This window comes from Salmo salar, chromosome ssa01 (assembly GCF_905237065.1).
Source record: "Salmo salar chromosome ssa01, Ssal_v3.1, whole genome shotgun sequence".
Taxonomy (NCBI): Eukaryota; Metazoa; Chordata; class Actinopteri; order Salmoniformes; family Salmonidae; genus Salmo; species Salmo salar.
Genome location: NC_059442.1, coordinates 163,967,329 through 163,991,251, shown reverse-complemented (window position 1 = coordinate 163,991,251; position 23,923 = coordinate 163,967,329). Strand labels below are relative to the sequence as shown.

The following is a 23,923-nucleotide window of genomic DNA, read 5'->3' as shown; positions in this document are numbered from 1 at the left end:
GCACAGTCAACTTAGTGTATGTAAACTTCTGACCCACTGGAATTGTGATACAGTGAATTATAAGTGAAATAATCTGTCTGTAAGCAATTGTTGGAAAAGTTACTTGTGTCATGCACAAAGTAGATGTCCTAACCGACTTGCCAAAACTATAGTTTGTTAACAAGAAATTTGTGGTGTGGTTGAAAAAAGAGTTTAAATGACTCCATCCTAAGTGTATGTAAACTTCTGACTTCAACTGTATATAGCCTTGTTGATTTGATGATGTTTAAATGTTTAAGTTGAAATGGTGCTGGCATAGCGAAGGCAGTGCTCCTGTTGTCTTTGTGTTGGCTTGCAGTAACTCCGTGGTTTTAAGTCAGTAGTTGTTTTAGTAAACTGTCGAAAACATTAACTTGCTTGACCATGCTGCAGGTGATAACTGTTTGTATGCAATATTTGATTTGTTGATTTCACCAGACAGATGTTGCTGATAAAACAAACGTATGTGTAGTTGAATTTATTCGGCCACTGTGTGACTGTTGTCTTTTTGTTGTCACGGCCTTATTGTTTATCACGGTGGCGTATGAACGAATGGGTTATAGAGCAAACAACACAATTTTCACAACATAGGTTGTAATATGGCTTTTTCACTGGCTTGGCTTGGCTTCCTCAGTGATTTTACCTACACACCGCTACTGGAATTTAGTATTGAAAGCATAAGCTACAGCTAGCTAGCACTGCAGTGCATAACATGTGGTGAGAAGTTGACTCAAGAGAGAGAAAGACAATAGATTAACTTTTTTTTTGAAATACAAGGACTGCATGATTGTATCTAGCGGGTTAGTTCTAGTAACTATGTTGACTATGACGTTAGCTAATATTGTGACAACGATGTAGGCTGTGTGTAGCAGTTAGTGTTTATGATATAAAGGTTTGGCTTGGAAAGGTTTTTTCACCTGGTCACAGACAACTGACGTGTTGTGCACTGAAGTCCACAAGTGAAGGGAAAAGGTGAGAGGAGAGCGTATAGATGCGAGAAGTAATTATACAATGCGCAAAGTGATCATGCTGTGTGTGTGTGTGTGACTGCTATAAAAGTAAACTGTGTTTGCGTGTGTTCGGGGATGTATTCATTCCGCTGATTCTGTTAAAACTTTTCTTAAACGGAAGCAAACGGAACGAAACAGGGATAAACATACTGGAATTTGTCCGATAGAAACTGTTGGACTAATGATTACACCCTATATCAGCTCGATGCAAGGCGGTATTGAATGTGTCACTGTCTGTCACCTTGAACACTCAAAATGTTCTCTCGACTTGTGCACCTATTTTGTAAACTTTCATTCGTAGGCTAGTTTGTCGCAACCTCATGATGGGTATAGGAAAAATGTGAGTATCATGTAGTAGCCTAAACCTATCGATGTTACATTGAGCTGGGTGAATGGAATATGAATGACAGTCATCCAATATGCTGCAATTGAAATAAGGCCATGCCCATTAAAAAAATAATTGTCCTGTACTGTTTACATTTAGGTGCAGGAGCTCCACAATACTATTAAGATAATGTTTTATAAGAGGACCTGGAGCTCAGGCAGTGGACTGGACATTTGAGTTGCTGGTACTCAGCTCTGGTGAGCTCCTGCCCAAGTCCTCCCTCATCTTAAACGGCAGTGACCGCCACTGGTTGAGGGGGTAATGTTCTGTTTTCCCAGGCCGTCGACCAGGTGTAGGATTAGATAGGGTTAAACTATTAATGACGGTAATTTAACTTTTTCCTAATTTTGTATAATCTTTTACCATGTATAATGGATTGTACAGTAGGTGGCGGCATGCACCTAACATTTGTTTGCGGACCGCTATAATATTATAGAAGAAGAAGAATGTTCACGACACGTTCGTGTTGTTTTCTTTTTTAAACTGTCCGTTCGGGCAAGCGGTCTTCGTGACGGGCAGCCTCCAGAGGTGAGTATCGGACATTTTAATAATGTGTAGTAGATACGCTTGCAAAGCTGGACTAAAACACAACCTCGAGGTAATAAGGTTTATTTAGTTAAATTGTTTTAGAAGCTGTTTTGTGTGTTCAAATAGCCAGCCCCCTGGCTCGCTACACTATCTGGCTACTAACGTTCCTATAGCTAGCTAGGTAACATATGTTTTCACACCACCAGTTTGTTTGTTATCCCTTAGTTAGGTATGTCATAGGTGGTCAACGAGATTCTTGGTTAGGTGGCTATTGAGTAAGTATGCGGTGTATGTAATATCAATTCATTGCTATCGATAACATAACATAGCAAGCTACAGTTGCTGTTTCTCATAATGAAACCTTGCCCACTAAATGAGCTCAATTGCTCTCCGACGGAAGATGAGTGTGATATATCTAGTATCGGAGTACTGTAGAGCGCACGAAACACCATTTGTTTTTACCGATAGTCGAACACGGTACTTAACAGACGGGAAATTGGGCAATATACTGTTTTTGGCACGCAGGTGTTTTAGGGACGGTCGTAAAAGTGCAATACCGGTGATTGCACGTAAGCAAAAAAACATGTTTTTGCATTCCCATCCAGAACTGTTAGCCATATATGAAGATTACACACTGCATAGGGCATCCAATTGCTACATGGGCCAACATTTGTATTAGTTACCTATAACTACTGTGCTATATTTGACCCATTTGCAAGACTACTTTTCAAAAGCTTCCTATCTAGGTAAAATGGAGATGTAAAACCACATAATGTGAAGTCACTGAACCCCTTCACGCATGCAACATTCATTAGAATTCCAGTTCACCACTTCCCTGATTTTATAGGTATATTTCTTATGAAAGCTAGGCCTTTTATTTTACTTTTAATTCCTCCCCTTTGATTCTCCACAAATGCTTTTCCTTACACAGCTTTAGATATTAATTCACATAGTTTTTCAATAGCTTCCTAAACACATGACACATTCAGTAGCAGTCAAAAGTTTGGACACACCTACTCATTCCAAATCAAAATATATGTTATATTTCAGATTCTTCCAAGTAGCCACCCTTTGTCTTGATGACAGATTTGCACACGCTTGGCATTCTCTCAACCAGCTTCACGAGCTAGTCACCTGGAATGCATTTCAATTAACCTCTTATGGCTAGGGGGCAGTATTTTCATGGCTGGATAAAAAACGTACCCGATTTAATCTGGTTACTAATCCTACCCAGTAACTAGAATATGCATATACTTATTATATATGGATAGAAAACACCCTAAAGTTTCTAAAACTGTTTGAATGGTGTCTGTGAGTATAACAGAACTCAAATGGCAGGTCAAAACCTGAGAGATTTCTTTACAGGAAGTGGCCTGTCTGACCATTTCTGGAACTTCTTTGCCATCTCTATCTTTTACTAAGGATCTCTGCTCTAACGTGACACTTCCTACGTCGTCCATAGGCGCTCAGAGCCCGGGAAAAACCTGAATGTCGTCATCCCAGCCCCAGGCTGAAACACATTATCGCCTTTCTCAAGTGGCCGATCAAGGGACTGTGGGCTTAGGCGCGTGACCTGACCGCACCCGTCTTTGTGATTTTTTTTCCCTCTGTTTGCCGAAAAGGAGATTCCCGGTCGGAATATTATCGCTTTTATACGAGAAAAATGGCATAAAAATTGTTTTTAAACAGCAGTTGACATGCTTCGAAGTACGGTAATGGAATATTTAGAATTTTTTTGTCACGAATTGCGCCATGCGCACGACCCTTCTTTACCATTTCGGATAGTGTCTGGAACGCACGAACAAAACGCCGCTATTCGGATATAACGATGGATTATTTTGGACCAAACCAACATTTGTTATTGAAGTAGCAGTCCTGGGAGTGCATTCTGACGAAGACAACAAAGGTAATGAAACTTTTGTAATAGTAAATCGGAGTTTGATCAGGGCTAAACTTGGTCGGTGTCTAAATGTCTAGCCGTGATGGCTGGGCTATCTACTGAGAATATTGCAAAATGTGCTTTCATCGAAAAGCTATTTTAAAATTTCACATATCGAGTGCATAGAGGAGTTCTGTATCTATAATTCTTAAAATAATTGTTATGTTTTTTGTGAACGTTTATCGTGAGTAATTTAGTAAATTCACCGGGGGTATGCTAGTTCTGAACGTCACATGCTAATGTAAAAAGCTGTTTTTTGATATAAATATGAACTTGATTGAACAAAACATGCATGCATTGTTTAACATAATGTCCTAGGGTTGTCATCTGATGAAGATCATCAAAGGTTAGTGCTGCATTTAGCTGTGGTTTTGTTTTTAGTGACATTATATGCTAGCTTGAAAAATGGGTGTCTGATTATTTCTGGCTTGGTACTCTGCTGACATAATGTAATGTTTTGCTTTCGCTGTAAAGCCTTTTTGAAATCGGACAGTGTGGTTAGATAAAGGAGAGTCTTGTCTTTAAAATGCTGTGAAATAGTCATATGTTTGAAAAATGGAAGTTTTTGTATTTTTGAGGAATTTGTCATTCGCGCCACGCCTATCATTGGATATTGGAGTAGGTGTTCCGCTAGCGGAACGTCTAGATGTAAGAGGTTAACAGGCGTGCCTTGTTAAAAGTTAATTGCAGAATTTCTTAACTTAATGTGTTTTAGCCAATCAGCATACAGAAGAAGCGCCTCAGGTCTAAATGTTCATTTCTTTACCAATCCTTTTATTCACTCTGGTCAAAAGGGGCGGTTCCTTCAGGCTGACGCGCTCTCTGACCTCACTCGGGGTGTGGCTACTTACTGTGCAAAGTTTATAGGAGACAAATTAACCTATATTGTTTTTGCTTTACTAGTAAGCTATTGTGAAATTAACAATATGAACTCAATAAAATCCTATTTAATAAAGAAATAAGTTTAAATGCGTTGATATAGCAGCCTATCATGCATTTAGGTTAAAACATGACGTGTCTGACTCTAGTATCGACAAGTAGCCTATAGGCTGTTATATCCATTCCAAACTAATTAACTAGTTCGAAGTTAATGATGAGCCTATGATAAAATGAATTTATCACCACGCAGACTAAACACCCGAGACAGGATTTATAGCTTCTGATTGTTCTAGAGAATGAAAGACACCCACAAACGCCTCGTGCATTCTAAAAAATATAACAAGAACAACACTGACAACTGTGACTTTAGGCAAGCCTAAACTGTTTGGATTAGTTGATGGTTATTGAGTGTTAAAATTAGTTAAATAACAGTGATGAAGAATGTTTTAACTAGCACAGCCTTTCCCATTTGGCAAACCAAGTGATACCATGTATTGTAGCCTAACTGTAAGCAGTATTCTAAAATTGATTAAATCATTTTCCCCCCTCATCAATCTATACACAATACCTCATAATGACAAAGAAAAAAACAGGTTTTTAGATATTTTTGCAAATGTATTAAAAATAAAAAAGCTGTAATATCACATTTGCATAAGTATTTAGACCCTTTTATTCAGTACTTTGTTGACGCACCTTTGGCAACGATTACAGCCATGAGTGTTCTTGGGTATGACGCTGCAAACTTGGCACACCTGTATTTGGGGAGTTTCTCTCTTCTCTGCAGATCCTGTCAAGCTCTGTCAGGTTGGATGGGGAGCGTCGCTGCACAGCTATTTTCAGGTCTCTCCAGAGATGTTAGATCAGGTTCAAGTCTGGGTTGTGGCTGGGCCACTCAAGGACATTCGGAGACTTGTCCCAAAGCCACTTCTGCATTGTCTTGGCTGTGTGCTTAGGGTTGTTGTGCTGTTGGAAGGTGAACCTTTTCCCCAGTCTGAGGTCCTGAATGCTCTAGAGACGGTTTTCATCAAGGATCTGTCTGTACTTTGCATCGTTCATCTTTTGGGAAAATAAAGAATAGAGATCTGTATGTGAATTTGTAACCAAAGCAGTAATAACATAAATAATTATAGAATCAAGGTGGGGGGGATAATCATAATCTGTGAAATTAAAAATAGAAATTCTAATGGGTGTACTATGACAGAGGGAGGTCAGTGACCTAACATCAAGTGGTTTTAGATATATTGTATATGTAACTTGCACTGGAAGCTATTGAAAATGACATATGTATGTAAATTAATAACCACATTGGTAATAAGTGAAATATTTTAAGAAAATGTAAGGTGTACCTTTTTGATAAGAGGTCAAGGAACCCACAACGCTTGTCTTTAGATCTGTCCTGGAGTGGCCTAGTGGACAGTGGACGGCCTCATGGACAGTGAGCTATTGAAAATTAGATCTATCACAGGAAATACTACACCGGTGTAGGATGGAGGAGGGAGGTCAGCTATCTATCATTGAGTTGTTTTTAGATGTACAGTGGGGGGAAAAAAGTATTTGATCCCAGTGCTGATTTTGTACATTTGCCCACTTACAAAGAAATGATCAGTCTATAATTTTAATGGTAGGTTTATATGAACAGTGAGATACAGAATAACAACAAAAGAATCCAGAAAAACGCATGTCAAAAATGTTATAAATTGATTTGCATTTTAATGAGGGAAATAAGTATTTGACCCCTCTGCAAAACGTGACTTAGTACTTGGTGGCAAAACCCTTGTTGGCAACTCGAACCTTCAAGCTCCCTCCACAAATTTTCTATGGGATTAAGGTCTGGAGACTGGCTAGGCCACTCCAGGACCTTAATGTGCTTCTTCTTGAGCCACTCCTTTGTTGCCTTGGCTGTGTGTTTTGGGTCATTGTCATGCTGGAATACCCATCCACGACCCATTTTCAATGCCCTGGCTGAGGGAAGGAGGTTCTCACCCAAGATTTGACAGTACATGGGCCCCGTCAAATGATGCGGTGAAGTTGTCCTGTCCCCTTAGCAGAAAAACACCCCCACAGCATAATGTTTCCACCTCCATGTTTGACGGTGGAGATGGTGTTCTTGGGGTCATAGGCAGCATTCCTCCTCCTCCAAACACGGCGAGTTGAGTTGATGCCAAAGAGCTCCATTTTGGTCTCATCTGACCACAACACTTTCACCAGTTGTCCTCTGAATCATTCAGATGTTCATTGGCAAACTTTAGACGGGCATGTATATATATTCTTGAGCAGGGGCACCTTGCGGGCGCTGCAGGATTTCAGTCCTTCACGGCGTAGTGTGTTACCAATTGTTTTCTTGGTAACTATGGTCCCAGCTGCCTTGAGATCATTGACATGATCCTCCCGTGTAGTTCTGGGCTGATTCCTCACCGTTCTCATGATCATTGCAACTCCACGAGGTGAGATCTTGCATGGAGCCCCAGGCCGAGGGATATTGACAGTTCTTTTGTGTTTCTTCCATTTGCGAATAATCGCACCAAATGTTGTCACTCTCTCACCAAGCTGCTTGGCGATGGTCTTGTAGCCCATTCCAGCCTTGTGTAGGTCTACAATCTTGTCCCTGACATCCTTGGAGAGCTCTTTGGTCTTGGCCATGGTGGATAGTTTGTAATCTGATTGATTGTTTGCTTCTGTGGACAGGTGTCTTTTGTACAGGTAACAAACTGAGATTAGGAGCCCTCCCTTTAAGAGTGTGCTCCTAATCTCAGCTCGTTACCTGTATAAAAGACACCTGGGAGCCAGAAATCTTTCTGATTGAGAGGGGGTCAAATACTTATTTCCCTCATTAAAATGCAAATCAAATTATAACATTTTTGACATGCGTTTTTCTGGATATTTTTGTTGTTATTCTGTCTCTCACTGTTCAAATAAACCTACCATTAAAATTATAGATTGATCCTTTCTTTGTCAGTGGGCAAACGTACAAAATCAGCAGGGGATCAAAAACTTTTTTCCCCCCACTGTATATGTCATTTGGACTGGAAGCTGTTGAAAATGTTATCTGTATGTGAATTAATAGCCACAGCTGTAATAGGATAAATATTTGTAGATAGATTTTTGATAAAATAAATGTGCTTTTAATAGTAGAGGTCAAAGTACACATCAGACTAGATCATTATTTATCAGATAACATTCTAATGGGTGTGTCATGGATTAGGGACATCAGTCACTTTTCTACAGGTGATTTCAGTTCTCTAGGTCATGCTAGTAGACGGTAGGTTGCGTACGAGTGAATAAGATCATAGCCCTATGTTTTTTGAGCTTGTATTTTTACATAAAATCCATAAGAATGAAAATGTAATTGTTGTGATGAAAAAACAGAGTTGGTTTGAGATCTGTAGATCATTTAATTGAGAGAAATAACGTTTTTCTGTAAAAATCAGGTTTGGCTGATTGCACTTACGGCTAAGGGTCCATCTTAAAAGTGCATAGTATCCCCACGTTGAAACCAATATAAAGTCACTTTTTGAAAACAACTGTGGGAGAGAAAAAAAGCTGTACCTTGCTCTGTCATCTGATTTCTAGATATATCACCATACTCAAACTAGGATTTAAGAAAAAATAAATATTTTTTAAAAACTATTTCTTGAACTGCATTGTTTTTTATTTGTGTTTATTTAACCTTTATCTAACTAGGCAAGTCAGTTATATGGCCTACCAAAAGGCCTCCTGCGGGGACAGGGGCTGGGATTTAAAATAAATAAAATCAAATTTGGGACAAAACACACATCACGACAAGAGACAACACAACATTACGTAAAGAGAGACCTAAGACGGCATGAATGCAACATGGTAGCAGCACAACACCGGGTACGAACATTATTGGGCACAGACAACAGCACAAAGGGCAAGAAGGTAGAGACAACAATACATCATGCAAAGCAGCCACAACTGTCAGTAAGTGTCCATGATTGAGTCTTTGAATGAAGACTGTCCAGATTGTTGCAGCTCGTTCCAGTCGCTAGCTGCAGCGACCTGAAAAGACGAGCGACCCAAGGATGTGTGTGCTTTGGGGACCTTTAACAGAATGTGAATGGCAGAACGGGTGTTGTATGTGTAGGACGAGGGCTGCAATAGATATCTCAGATAGGCTTCACTCCCCCTTAAGAGGGTTTTTATAAATAAGCATCAACCAGTAGGTCTTGCGACAGGTATATAGAGATGACCAGTTTACAGAGGAGTATAGAGTGCAGCGACGTGTCCTATAAGGAGCATTGGTGACAAATCTGATGACCGAATGGTAAAGAACATCTAGCTGCTCGAGAGCACCCTTACCCAGGGGCGAAAATCTGATATCAACTTTGGAGGGGACAGTTGCATGACATTTTCTCAAGAGCAATTCCTGAGGGGGACACCAAAAGTAGTGCTGTAACACATAGCCTACATTGTAATATGGTAAATGTATATTGAGGAACCAAAGAAATAAGGTGTTTGCCATACTCCTAACTACCGGTACCCAAAACTACACAACTAATCACAACAGCAATACCATTGCCTTTAACAAATCTTAGTTCAGTCACCAGTGTAAGTTGAGAGTGGGGGGTATTCATGGCATTTTCAAATTATGTTCCTATTTTACAAGTCAAAAAAATTGAGAACCTTTCATAATGTTGCCAAACAAAGACTCAACAAACTTACCTGAGACTCCCTGTCTCTGCCAGTCTGTCACTGCATATCTGTCCCCAACTCTGCTGTCTGTGTGCCATCTGTTGCCTGCTCTGCCTAATGACATCATTGTGAAACATTTCCATTAGAATTTCATTTCTTTCTTATGAACATTTTATCAACTAGTCTTTGAGATATTAGGCTACTAGGGTTCTTACTATGCGTTTTGGTGTACTGAAAAATACTCTGATGTCTGTCTTTTTTCTGCCATTTTTCTACCTGGCTGGCTGGCTGGCTACACACACACACAGTGTGTAGGTTATTTACAGTAGGAGATGGGCTTCTATCATCTTCAATCATTCTATTTGGGCTTCGATCTAAAAGGTAGCTAGCAAATGTGAAACGGATTAAAATGACAAGAGTTGACAGCTGTATGAGTTCACCATTTACACAACATATGCTGCAACCTTTTGTAATTTTAATAGTTTGTTTCATATTGGCTGGCTTCCAACAATAGCTGAATTTGCAAAGCTAGCGAGCACCAATTCAGTTTCAGTGGTGTTTGCTATAATCTTTGCTACCCGGGTTAAATAAAGGTGAAATAAAATAAATAAAAGTTCCCTTGCGACAATTTAGCTTTTGCAACGAGAGCATGAAATATATTTAAGACAATGGTAGAAGAGAGTGTAGTTCTTTTCAGTTTGGACTTCAGTTTATCGCTAACCTTATCACAGGGACTTTGAAGCACTAACTTACATCATCTGCATGCTGATCTTGGAATAAATTGACGATTGCAAAGATTCCATCTTTGACGACGCCACATAAATGGAATAGGTACTAGCTAGCTTAATAGTTAATATTTGCGCGCTAGCTCTGCATATTCAGCTAGTGTGTGTGCGCGATTGACTAGATTAACCTCACGTCAGTTACGTTCATTGAGTGCCTTTCAGACAATAGACACGACCCCTCTGTTACCTTGCAAACTAAGGAACTGGCAGTGGATCAAACCATTGTGAGGCAAAGGGTGGGGGGGTCGCAATCTTTTGAAACTTAAAAACGTGCTTTTAAGTGTCCATAATCAGCACAATTGCTTTCATTGCGTATTATTAATATTATTTAAATTACATAGTTATGTTTCAGTGATATATTGGGGGGGACAAATCATATTTTTACCAGGATGGGGGGGTCGTGTCCCCCCTGTGTCCCCCGGGATTTCCGCCCCTGCCCTTACCGCCAATCTATAAATTGCGTCTCCGTAATCTAGCATGGGTAGGATGGTCATCTGAATCAGGGTTAGTTTGGCAGCTGGGGTGAAAGAGGAGCGATTACGATTGAGGAAACCAAGTTTAGATTTAACTTTAGCCTGCAGCTTTGATATGTGCTGAGAGTGTACCGTCTAGCCATACTCCCAAGTACTTGTATGAGGTGACTACCTCAAGCTCTAAACCCTCAGAGGTATTAATCACTCCTTCTAGTCATTGAGCCAATGATTATCCATTTAAAAGTGAGTCTCGGTAGAAATGGTATGTGTGTTTTGTATGTGGGTCACCACTGCTAAATTAATATAGGGGGAACACTGTTGAGCTGCTTTGTAGGTCATGTTTTTTAAGTTCTTGTTGTTAGATCAGCCTTTAGGCAATAGTACAATTAAGATTGCTCTGTTATAAGATACAGTGGCATTTTGGCTACCTTAAGTGTGTCACTGTCACTGCCAAGCCTCGAGTACGTGTCTCCCTCGCTAGGAACGTAAGACGGAGCTGTGAACTAACACTTCCTGGAAGTGGCATATGTTCTGCAAGTTAGGCTACAGTCTACATAGTTGTACATACACGCTCTCAATATGTTTTATAACAGCTATTTTCCCATGTTTAACTGGGGTACCTATGACCTTATCTTCCATGTAACCTGTAATGGTAAATGACATATTAGCCTTTACAAATTCTTCAAAAATAATAACAATGTTAAGAAATTGGTGCTATTCCAGATCACTCTGTAGATGAGTTAAATGATTTGGTTGGTATTTTGTCCCAAATCCTAATTTCATTAGCAGGTCATTATTGTTGTTGATTGCTATTTGTTTTTTTAGTTCAGGATGATGATACTTAACAGATTTGAGTTAGGCTAGTCTACTGTAATGCAATCTAAAATGTTCTTTTTAATTGGCTAAAGGCTACAGCGGGCCTACTCGTTGTAAGTGGATTATATTTGTCCCAACCCAACACAATGACCAATCAGTGTGATTTGAATGTAGCCGATACAGATTTGCTACAGTACCATTGGACACTAAAGTACTCTTCTTACATAACATCATAAGGCTTTGTCCGCTATTGTTGTTAACAATGGAGGTAATCTAATGATAGGCCAATCTAATGATCGTCACTAGTTGGAGTAGTCCATGGGCCAGTGTAAAAATGTGTCCACTTCGGGGTGGCAGAGGTTTCGCTGTATTAAATTGTTCCCCACAAGCCCCTGATCAAAATGAAGAGCGGCATGCGTTGTTGTTGGATTGTCCTCGCTCGAGGTTAGGTGGCATGTGAGTTCTCACCTCTGACCCCTAATGAGTCATGCAGTAGCAGGCGGCTCCGTAATGGATATTCCTGAGGAGGGCATATTAGGAGTCATTCTTTATCAATGAAACGCTTTTGTGAAGCAACGAGAAACCAAGCTGTGTAACCACAAAGCTTTAAAGGATATATCTAATTTTTACAGTTGGGATAAGTTGGTGGATGGAAGTATTAACACTTTTTTAAATCTAAAATGGTTGAATTTTTGTTCTTCTCCACTCAGGTGAAGACTGTAAGGCACTGATTTAAAGCATAAAGCATCATGGAGGAGGACAATAAACCACTACTGGACTCAGTGCGTAGAGGAAGCTACACAGACAAAGGCTCCACAGATTCCCTGGACCGAGGGGCAAGGAGGTAGGCGATTTCATAATCTCATTTGTACTGGGTGCACTGGAGTACCTCGCAGCGGAAAATCTGACGGAATAAGCCTACACAGCTTTTTGTTTGAACGTTGTATGATAAGATTATAATAATACTAGTATTTTGTCTGTTATTGAGCATTTGTTATCCTAATCTTACCTCACAAATGGTTTGACTCAATATTTTCAAGCTTCCATCTGTAAATTCAAGTGAGATCTCTAACCTGACAGGAAAAGGTATTTGGCCCATTCAAGTTAATCACTGACAGCTCATGTGCCACACTATTGGAACTAGCATTGCTTTCACATGACACAGGGCCACAAATGTGTTTCTAAAGCCATGTAGATCCACTCTGGGAGTTATGACTGCATGTGAATCTACTGTGCACATTAGCCCAGCTACCCCCAGCATGAGTTGTTAACTAGCCAGGAGAAGCCCTTCACTTTTATTTAACTTGGTTAGTTCCTGGTGTAACAGTCTTTTCACAATAATTGTTTTATTTTTTTTATTTGAACTTTTATTTAACTAGGCAAGTCAGTTAAGAACAAATTTTTATATCCAATGACGGCCTAGGAACAGTGGGTTAACTGCCTTGTTCAGGGGCAGAATGACAGATTTATACCTTGTCAGCTCAGGGAGTCGATCTTGCCACCTTTCGGTTACTAGTCCAACGCTCTAACCACTAGGCTACCTGAGCTGAACCGAGCCAAACTGTGCCGAGCTGGTCTGGTTACCACCCACCATTAGTATCAGAGCCAGCACAGTTTGGTTTGACACAATAGAGTGAAAAGGGGAAGACGGTCAACTCATACTGTGCTTCCTCAGAAGAGCAATGATCTATCAGTGTCTGAAGTCTACAGCGTGCCCTCTGTGCCCTCACTTCACCCAGGAATTGTTTCAGGCCGCATCACAACCCAGGCACCCAGTGGATTAATCCACTTTGGTATTTCACAAATACTAACAAGATGATAAGTTGATTTATTAGAGAGATGCAGCATTGCTTTGCTGCAGACTTATCCCAGAACAACCCCCTCCCGCATGCACAGAAACTCACACACACAGACTCCATATGTATGTATATATACATGCATAAATATACATTTTTTTATATATATATATATATATTGCTCAAAGAAATAAAGGGAACACTAAAATAACACATTCTAGATCTGAATGAAAGAAATAATGTTATTAAATACTTTTTTCTTTACATAGTTGAATGTGCTGACAACAAAATCACACACAAATAATCAATGGAAATCCAATTTATCAACCCATGGAGGTCTGGATTTGGAGTCACACTCAAAATTAAAGTGGAAAACCACACTACAGGCTGATCCAACCTTGATGTAATGTCCTTAAAACAAGCCATAATGAGGCTCAGTAGTGTGTGTGGCCTCCACGTGCCTGTATGACCTCCCTACAACGCCTGGGCATGCTCCTGATGAGGTGGCGGATGGTCTCCTGAGGGATCTCCTCCCAGACCTGGACTAAAGCATCCGCCAACTCCTGGACAGTCTGTGGTGCAACGTGGCGTTGGTGGATGGAGCGAGACATGATGTCCCAGATGTGCTCAATTGGATTCAGGTCTGGGGAACGGGCGGGCCAGTCCATAGCATCAATGCCTTCCTCTTGCAGGAACTGCTGACACACTCCAGCCGCATGAGGTCTAGCATTGTGTTGCATTAGGAGGAACCCAGGGCCAACCGCACCAGCATATGGTCTCACAAGGGGTCTGAGGATCTCATCTCGGTACCTAATGGCAGTCGGGCTACCTCTGGCGAGCACATGGAGGGCTGTGCGGCCCCCCCAAAGAAATGCCACCCCACACCATGACTGACCCACCGCCAAACCGGTCATGCTGGAGGATGTTGCAGGCAGCAGAACGTTCTCCACGGCGTCTCCAAACTCTGTCACGTCTGTCACATGTGCTCAGTGTGAACCTGCTTTCATCTGTGAAGAGCACAGGGCGCCAGTGGCGAATTTGCCAATCTTGGTGTTCTCTGGCAAATGCCAAACGTCCTGCACGGTGTTGGGCTGTCAGCACAACCCCCACCTGTGGACGTCAGGCCCTCATACCACCCTCATGGAGTCTGTTTCTGACCGTTTGAGCAGACACATGCACATTTGTGGCCTGCTGGAGGTCATTTTGCAGGGCTCTGGCAGTGCTTCTCCTGCTCCTCCTTGCACAAAGGCAGAGGTAGCGGTCCTGCTGCTGGGTTGTTGCCCTCCTACGGCCTCCTCCACGTCTCCTGATGTACTGGCCTGTCTCCTGGTAGCGCCTCCATGCTCTGGACACTACGCTGACAGACACAGCAAACCTTCTTGCCACAGCTCGCATTGATGTGCCATCCTGGATGAGCTGCACTACCTGAGCCACTTGTGTGGGTTGTAGACTCCATCTCATGCTACCACTAGAGTGAAAGCACCGCCAGCATTCAAAAGTGACCAAAACATCAGCCAGGAAGCATAGGAACTGAGAAGTGGTCTGTGGTCACCACCTGCAGAACCACTCCTTTATTGGGGGTGTCTTGCTAATTGCCTATAATATACACCTGTTGTCTATTCCATTTGCACAACAGCATGTGAAATGTATTGTCAATCAGTGTTGCTTCCTAAGTGTACAGTTTGATTTCACAGAAGTGTGATTTGACTTTGAGTTACATTGTGTTGTTTAAGTGTTCCCTTTATTTTTTTGAGCTGTGTGTGTGTGTGTACACACACACACACATATGTACATACATACACACATGTGAATATATATGTATGTATACGTGTGTGTGTATACATGTATGTTTATATATACACACGTATATGTGTGTGTGTGTGTGTGTGTGTATATCTATCTATCTCACACATACACATATACATACATGCATACATATGTGTATGCATGAATGTGATATATACCCACACACACATTTATAAATATATATACACGTGTGTATATATAAACATACATGTATGTATACGTGTGTGTGTGTGTTATACGTATACACGTGTGTGTGTGTGTGTGTGTGTGTGTGTGTGTGTGATATATATAAATATATGTATACGTGTGTGTGTGTGTGTGTGTGTGTGATATATAAACATACATGTATACGTGTGTGTGTGTGTAATATATACACATACATGTGTGTGTGTAATATTACTTTTTTTTGTGTGTGAGGAATAGGAAATTCGAGGCAAAGTCCTGAACAATGCTTTAGGAAAGGTTGTGTAATTGGTTCTGGAAATTTTAGAAAATGATCTTCTTGCTCATTTAATCAGGGCTGTTCCATTATGGTGTTGTACTGGGTGGACCTGGTTCCATCCAATACCTTTTCAAATGTTTCCTTCCTTGTTCCCTTTGAGATAATCACTGATCTGTACTGTAAGTGTGTGTGGATAGGCATTGTTTCACTCCCTTGCGTTCACCATGTTATGTCAGTGGGTTTCTCAAGAAAATACAGCTTTTTTTTTAAGTATTCAAACTGGATCCATGTAACCAAAGAAGGTGGATCATTTTACAGTAAACTATTTAAGTCATTTAGGCTAATCTGTCTCTGTTTGTGTTGTCTTCAGGCCTTTCCACGTGGAGCATCGGAATATAGTGGAGAATGACCCCTCTGAGAGGGTGTCAGCAGAGGCCTCTGTCCTCAGCAGCAGAGTGCACTACTACAGCCGTCTCACTGCCGCCTCCGACAGACTGCTGGTAGTCTACACACACACACACACACACACACACACACACACACTGACAGACTGCTGGTATGACACACATACACACCTGTTTTAAGACCAGTAGATGCATATTATTAGTAGTATTCCTATTGATTAGACTTGCTGTATATGAAGTGGTTTAAATAGTATTCATCAACACCCAATCCATCAGCACGTACACTTAAAGCTGGTAGCTTGCACACAGGAACCTGTTTTCATGCCACGTGTATACTGTGGAGAATTGCGTGCCAATTGAGAGGACAATCATTGGGAGAGTAGATAAGCAATTGTCAATGGCTTCATTTTTCCTGCAGTGATCTGTTGAGAATGGTTTTAGTATGGCATATTACACAGTCCCGCCACTCTGGCGAATAAAAGCCCTGTTTTGTCTCTTAACAACAATTGGCCGTGTCAATAACCTTAAGGCATGCTTCCCAGGCGAAACAGTTCGGAAGAGTTTGCATGTGTCATGACGACTTTTTGTGACATTTTGGACTTCGGTAAAGTTTTTTGGGGCTGTTCCGGCACACGTATTTCTTTCCTCTCGAGGCAAGCCGAAGTCTACGCCCCGTTCGTCTGTGATTGGTCAACAGTAGAGATTCTTCAATAGTCTTTCATTCGAGAGACATGCATCATTCATTCATATTTTTTCATTGAGAAATACTGCACCAAATATCTTAGATGTAAAATTGTGCAACTAAGATCTTCTCAGCAAAATTTTATGAGTTTTTTTTTTTTTTGTTATCTTAGATTCATTCAGACTATTTTGAGGAAGTGTATACTGACTCCGGTATCTCAAAATGGACAAAGTACTATTGCTGCTTTTTCCATGTGTTTCAAGTGAAAGTGTCTTAAAGGGAGTATGTAAACACACTCGATCAGTTCATCTAGGCGCCAGCCGAACTGAAGCATGCTGACGCCTTTACACCCTTCCGCTTCAAATTCACCGCTTTCAGACAAGCAGTTGATCATCCACTACCATAACCTGTAAGGTTTCACAGAGAATAGCACCATTACCTAAAGAGAGTGTAAATCATTATCCACAGACGCGATAGTCCGGCGTCCCATTGTGACGTGGCTATGAGACCACCATCCGCGGGGGACGCACAGCACGAATGCGCACCTCCCCACAATTCCCAACCAACACATCTCCGATATGCACCCTCTATTCATTTGAATGTGTTGAAAGTTGGAGAAATAGTTTGAGCTGCGCTGAGGATTTGAAAAGTATGAAAGCCAACGGTCCAATATTCTAGAAGACCGCTGTGCGTGCACGTTTGGTACTCTGATAGACCCTTTAGGAAGTCGTTAATCAGTAATGCTTGGTATGTAGCTTCACTGTGCTGTGGCTGCCAAAGCACACGTCACTGGACCGTCTGTGTGTACATTAGACTCCTATGTCCTATTGATTTGGTTAGAGCTTAGCCCTTACTAAGTGAGGTGGTTGTAGATTCAGCCCTGGGTCATGTTCATTAGGCACCAAACAGAAGATAACTATTTTTTCCCCCATGTCAGAGCCCTCCAGACCATGTGATCCCCTGTCCAGAGGAGCTCTACGTGTACAGTCCTCTGGGGATGGCCTTCAAAGTGACTGGAGGGGACGGAGGGGCCAAAAACCCAAGCATCATCACTATGTAAGCGCTCAACCATCACCACTGATATTTGCTCCATAGATTAGTTGCATGGTGCTAAATCCCTGTACAAAATATCACACTGTACTCATCTTACCTGTTTACATCAAGTTGGTAGGTTTACATCTAGGTTTATTATCTAACCTCTTTACATCAAGTTGGTATGTTTACATTTACTGTAGCTGATCTAATTGTATGATTGCTCCAAATAACCATGGGGATTTTCTCCTCTTAGTTTTGCCATATGGAACACGATGATGGGGACATCTATACTCAGTATACCATGGGGGATAAAGCAGGTAATTCATCTATACTCAGTATACCATGGGGGATAAAGCAGGTAATTCATCTATACTCAGTATACCATGGGGGATAAAGCAGGTAATTCATCTATACTCGGTATACCATGGGGGGATGAAGCAGGTAATTGTGATTCATTTCTCTATCCTAACTGAATAGTCATATTGCAATTCTACCATACAACACCGTAAGTAATAGCCCACGTATTAGTCAATGTCTCCTTGGTAAGTGTTATTTAGCCTGATCCCAGATCTGTTTGTGCCTTCTTGCCAACTACTACTGATGTTGTCATAGTAAACATGGTTATACAGATCTGGGACCAGGCTAAAGTGTAATGCGTAGCCTGCTCCCACTGACCTGTCTCTTCTCCTTGCAGGCAGGGTTCACGTTGGGCATCATCCTCCTGATCTCTATGGGTCTGCTGACCCTCTACTGCTGTCTCAGAGTGCTCAAATCACCCAAGTCAATACGTAAGACCATCAGCAGTGACTTAAGTGTTTCCCCTACCCTTGTATATGTGGGACGGTGCCCCTCACGTGTCTTTCTTTCACCTCCTGTCTAAAAGTGTTTAGAGCAGGGCTGTCACACATCCGGCCCACGGACGGTTTGAGTAAAACAAATAATGATATATATTTTTTTACTAATTATTAATTGACATTGAAAATAGTAAAACCATATATAAGCTATAGAAATGATAATGGATCTACATGTATAGTCTTCACTCTGTTCAGCTAGCTAACAGTCATGTCATCGAAACAAAGCTAGACAGTCAGGGAGCATCAAATTGAAGTGATTGGTAAGAGGCCTTTTTTTTTTTTGTGTGCAAATTTTACGGCAAGGAAATGTAATACATTTTAAGTGCATCATACCCGGACTTCGGTGAAGACTGAATGCGGCCCCAGGTCAAAAAGAGTTTAACACCCCTGTTTGAATTGTATTGCTTTCAATTGACAAGTCTGATGCCAGAAGGCCTGATGGTATTTATTTCAGCAACAGTTGCGATCGTATTAAATCTGTCACAAGTTTAGGTAAAAAAAAAAAAAGTTTTTGTATAGATAACTAACCTCTCAACAGTCAGGTACTTATGTGACATGGGATGATTGACAGCCGTGTCCCCTCACATTGTGTAGAGTAGCTGTTGTCTGTAGAACATTGTAGAGTAGCAGTTGTCTGCAGTTGCCCAGTGTCGATGAGGCTGCTGTCACACCTGCATGCTACTGTTAGCACCTGGGGGCATGGTGCGCTGAGTAATGTCATAGCCGGGCAGTTTACCCCCGGTCACATGTGGGACAGTACTTTACTGTTTTACAAGCCTACAGTACATGTTCTATAACAGTGCATGAGGAAAGTATTCAGACCCCTTCCTTTTTCCCACATTTTGTTACGTTACAGCCTTAATCTAAAATGTATTAAATTATTTTTTTCCCTCATCTACACACAATACCCCATAATGAATAAACAAAAACTCGTTTTTAGAAATTTGTGCCAATTTTATAACAAATATAAAACAGGAATACCTATTTACATAAGTATTCAGACCCTTTGCTATGAGACTTGAAATTGAGCTCAAGTGCATCCTGTTTCCATTGATCATCCTTGCTGTGTCTACAACTTGATTGGAGTCCACCTGTGGTAAATTCAATTGATTGTACATTATTTGGAAAGGCACACACCAGTCTATTTAAGGTCCCACAGTTGACAGTGGATGTCAGAACAAAAACCAAGCCATGAAGTCAAAGGAATTGTCCGTAGAGCTCTGAGACAGGATTGTGTCGAAGGCACAGATCTGGGGAAAGATACCAAAACATTTCTGCAGCATTGAAGGTCCCCAAGAACACAGTGGCCTCCATCATTCTTAAATGGAAGAAGTTTGGAACTACCAAAGACTCTTCCTACAGCTGGCTGCCTGGCCAAACTGAGCAATCGAGAGAGAGAAGGGCCTTGGTCAGGGAGGTGACCAAGAGCCCGATGGTCACTCTGAAAGAGCTCTAGAGTTCCTCTGTAGAGATGGGAGAACCTTCCAGAAAGACAACCATCTGTTCAGCCCTCCACCAATCAGGCCTTTATGGTAGAGTGGCCAGACAGAAACCACTCCTCAGTTAAAGGCACATGACAGCCAACTTGGAGTTTGCCAAAAGGCACCTAAAGGACTCTGACCATGAGAAACAAGATTCTCTGGACTTCTGAAACCAAGATTGAACTCTTTGGCCTGACTGCCAAGCGTCACATCTGGAGGAAACCTGGCACCATCCCTACGGTGAAGCATGGTGGTGGCAGCATCATGCTGTGGGGATGTTTTTCAGCGCCAGTGACTGTGAGACTAGTCAGGATCGAGGGAAAGATGAACGGAGCAAAGTACAGAGAGGTCCTTGACTAAAACTTACTCCAGAGCACTCGGGACCTCAGACTGGGGCAAAGGTTCACCTTCCAACAGGACAACCCTAAGCACACAACCAAGACAATGCAGGAGTGACTTCGGGACAAGTCTCTGAATGTCCTTGAGTGGCCCAGCCAGAGCCTGGACTTGAACCCGATCGAACATCTCTGGAGAGACCTAAAATAGCTGTGCAGCAATGTTCCCCATCCAACCTGACAGAGCTAGAGAGGATCTGCAGACAAGAATGGGAGAAAAATCCCCAAATACAGGCGTGCCAAGCTTGTAGCGTCATACGCAAGGAGACTCGTGGATGAAATTGCTGCTAAAGGTGCTTCAACAAAGTACTGAGTAAAAGATCTGAATACTTATGTAAATTTGATATTTCAATTTTTTTATTTGTAATAAATTTGATAACATTTCTAAAAACCTGTTTTTGCTTTGTCATTATGGGGTATTGTGTGTAGAATAAGGCTGTAACAAAATGTGGAAAAAGTCAAGGGGTCTGAATAATTTCCGAATGTACTGTATATCTGTATGCCAGAGGTACACGACCCTGGGGTGCGTTCAGTTGGCTTCAACGTTTGCTATATTACGGGGCGGTTTTTGCTGAACGATGCGTTTCCCCAAAACGGTGCACACCTTTCTTCAACAGCCTTTGAGGTACGTTTTGCTCCTGTGTGGTGGGTGTGGCCTGATCAATATGGGTGTGACCATTTTGAAAATCGGACAACGCGTGCAGCACTCCATATGGTCACTTCCCTATGGGTTACCATAATCGCAACGTTCTTCAACTGGTCGTTCAGTACCGTTTCCGTTGAATTTGACGTTGCACACCGTACTGAACGCGACCCTGCTGCTTTTGTCTCTATAGCACTGAATGCTAAAATCACATAGTACCAGGGGACTGTTCAGGAGGGGGTGACTTTACTGAACTTTCAGATAGAAATGTGTTGTGCAGATCAGGTATAAATGTTTATCATGTAGAATTGTGAGCCATGTCAGCTGTACACATTACTTTTCTACCTGTTGTGATTGTTTCACGCCATTGAACACCCTTGGTTACTTTGCCAGGCCAAGATGGTGAACACCCCCCCCCCCCAAAAAATAAAAAAAAATTAAAATAAAACCTGAATGTATGGGAAACCAGTAGACAATGGCCCTCGGGGACCCTTTCATTGTCCACCCCTGTTACTGACTTTAAACACATCCTATTTGTCTCCGTTTTTGCAGCGTACATCGACACGTCAGACTGGGAGTTCCCTGACGTGTGTAAATATTACTTTGGGAAGTTTGGCCAGTGGTCCAGTCTGCTCTTCTCCATGGTGTCACTCATTGGTGCTATGGTGGTCTACTGGGTCCTAATGTCCAACTTCCTCTTCAACACGGGCAAATTCATCTACAGTAAGATCCTCTATAAACTCTATAAATGAATCTACAGTAAGTCATCCTATATAACTATAAACTAAATACATTTGTGTACTGTAATTTATATTCTCAATTACACAAAATATAACATATAATCACAAATACTGTGATTTTACAACCGAGTTTAGAGAACTATACAAACTTGATGTTATTTACGTTTTCAGAAGTAGAATTGAACCATCATTTAGTGTTTCACCCGTATTCACACACCAAAGGATTTCTAAAATGTTATCTTGCTCATCTTGAACTGCTGCTAATCTGTTTCTACCTTCTACAGACTATGCGCATAATGTCAGCATGTCAGATACAGAGTTTGGAACCAACGGGTCAGAAAGAGGTGAGACTCGTTCTTCATGTGTAATTTATGTATCACTATCCAATCTCCCATCAAGCCTTAACTTGTATTACATTATTGTTCCTATTTTGATAGTGCAACTGCAGCATGGTCGGATATCAGATTACTTTAGTTCGCTCCGCTCTCCCATAGGCTGCTCTGGTTCGCTCCGCTCTCCCATAGGCTGCTCTGGTTCGCTCCGCTCTCCCATAGACTGCTCTGGTTCGCTCCGCTCTCCCATAGGCTGCTCTGGTTCGCTCCGCTCTCCCATAGACTGAGTCATGTAAATGACTGCCGCACACTGTGTATACTTGCAAAACAAACAACTTTTCACTTTCGTTTTTGAATCTTCTACGCATCTGTCTAGGTGTTCCATCACGATACGTTCAGATGTGCAAAAGTGTTTTGTTCTATAGTCACCATCCTCTAGCCTGGTCCCAGATCTGGTTGTGCTTTTGCCAACCATTGGCAAACTAAACTCTGTCCTAAAGTACCGCGCCCTCGTCCTGTCCTAGAGTACCGCGCCCTCGTCCTGTCCTAGAGTACCGCGCCCTCGTCCTGTCCTAGAGTACCGCGCCCTCGTCCTGTCCTAGAGTACCGCGCCCTCGTCCTGTCCTAGAGTACCGCGCCCTCGTCCTGTCCTAGAGTACCGCGCCCTCGTCCTGTCCTAGAGTACCGCGCCCTCGTCCTGTCCTAGAGTACCGCGCCCTCGTCCTGTCCTAGAGTACCGCGCCCTCGTCCTGTCCTAGAGTACCGCGCCCTCGTCCTGTCCTAGAGTACCGCGCCCTCGTCCTGTCCTAGAGTACCGCGCCCTGTCCTAGAGTACCGCGCCCTCGCCCTAGAGTACCGCGCCCTCGCCCTAGAGTACCGCGCCCTCGCCCTAGAGTACCGCGCCCTGTCCTAGAGTACCGCACCCTCACCCTGTCCTAACTGCCTTCCCCAGTGATCTGCCCGTTCCCTAACACCCATCTGCCTTCCCCAGTGATCTGCCCGTTCCCCGACACAGGGGACCACAAAGGGAACTGCAGCAGCGGCATCAGCGGCCTCTACCTGAACAACAACAACTACTACTACTATGGCAACGACACGTCAGACACAGCGGTGTTCGACCGCTGGTGGAGCAAGACCAACACCATCCCATTCTACCTCATTATCCTGCTGCTGCCGCTGCTCAACTTCCGCTCTGCCTCCTTCTTCGCCCGCTTCACCTTCCTGGGTAAGGACTGGAGGAACCACCTATGCCAGTGTTTCTCAATCCTGGTCCCGGGGACCCAAAGGGGTACACATTTTAGTATCCTCCCCCTAGCACTACACACCTGACTCAAATAATCAACTCATCAAACCTTTGAGTAGAGGAATTAGGTGTGTCAAGGCAAAAACAGCGACGTCCCCAGGACCAGAATTAAGAGCTGGTCTATGCTAACTGAAGCTAAGTCCCAGTTCTTTTGCACTTTCCCTTTCATGGTTTAAAAGCATTGGTTAGGTGTAAGCATTAGAGTGAGTTTCCACCAAGGGACTGTTCAACTGTACACTTTGGGAGAAAGGTATACAATCTATGCATTTTATAAATTCATTATGTTTGTGAGGAGCTATTATGGATTTTCCCCAAGTTTTGTATTTTTATTGTCTAGCTATCGTTAATGAAAGCTCAGTTCAATGATATAAGCTTTTTTGCTATGGCTAGTGAAAGTAGAAATCATTTGCTCATGGTTATCAATGAGGCATGCAAACAATGGCTTGACTCTGGAAAAAGCAGTCAGCTTTTTATTAAAGTGAAGTGAACGGGTTGACGTGAGTTATTGTTTGGTGACGTGCTAT

General features: G+C 42.1%; 1 protein-coding gene across 1 annotated transcript in view; it reads left to right on the top strand.

The window, feature by feature from the left end:
* The first annotated feature begins 1,638 nt into the window (after window positions 1-1,638).
* Window positions 1,639-23,923, top strand: part of slc38a9 (solute carrier family 38 member 9) — a 42,844-nt gene continuing 20,559 nt past the window's right edge. The window contains exons 1-9 of the mRNA XM_014144643.2: window positions 1,639-1,941; window positions 12,197-12,330; window positions 15,901-16,030; window positions 17,554-17,672; window positions 17,905-17,968; window positions 18,346-18,439; window positions 21,577-21,747; window positions 22,049-22,108; window positions 23,088-23,321. Of these exons, the coding sequence (XP_014000118.1) occupies window positions 12,236-12,330; window positions 15,901-16,030; window positions 17,554-17,672; window positions 17,905-17,968; window positions 18,346-18,439; window positions 21,577-21,747; window positions 22,049-22,108; window positions 23,088-23,321 (967 nt within the window). The 5' untranslated portion in view covers window positions 1,639-1,941; window positions 12,197-12,235. The remainder of the gene's footprint in view (window positions 1,942-12,196; window positions 12,331-15,900; window positions 16,031-17,553; window positions 17,673-17,904; window positions 17,969-18,345; window positions 18,440-21,576; window positions 21,748-22,048; window positions 22,109-23,087; window positions 23,322-23,923) is intronic.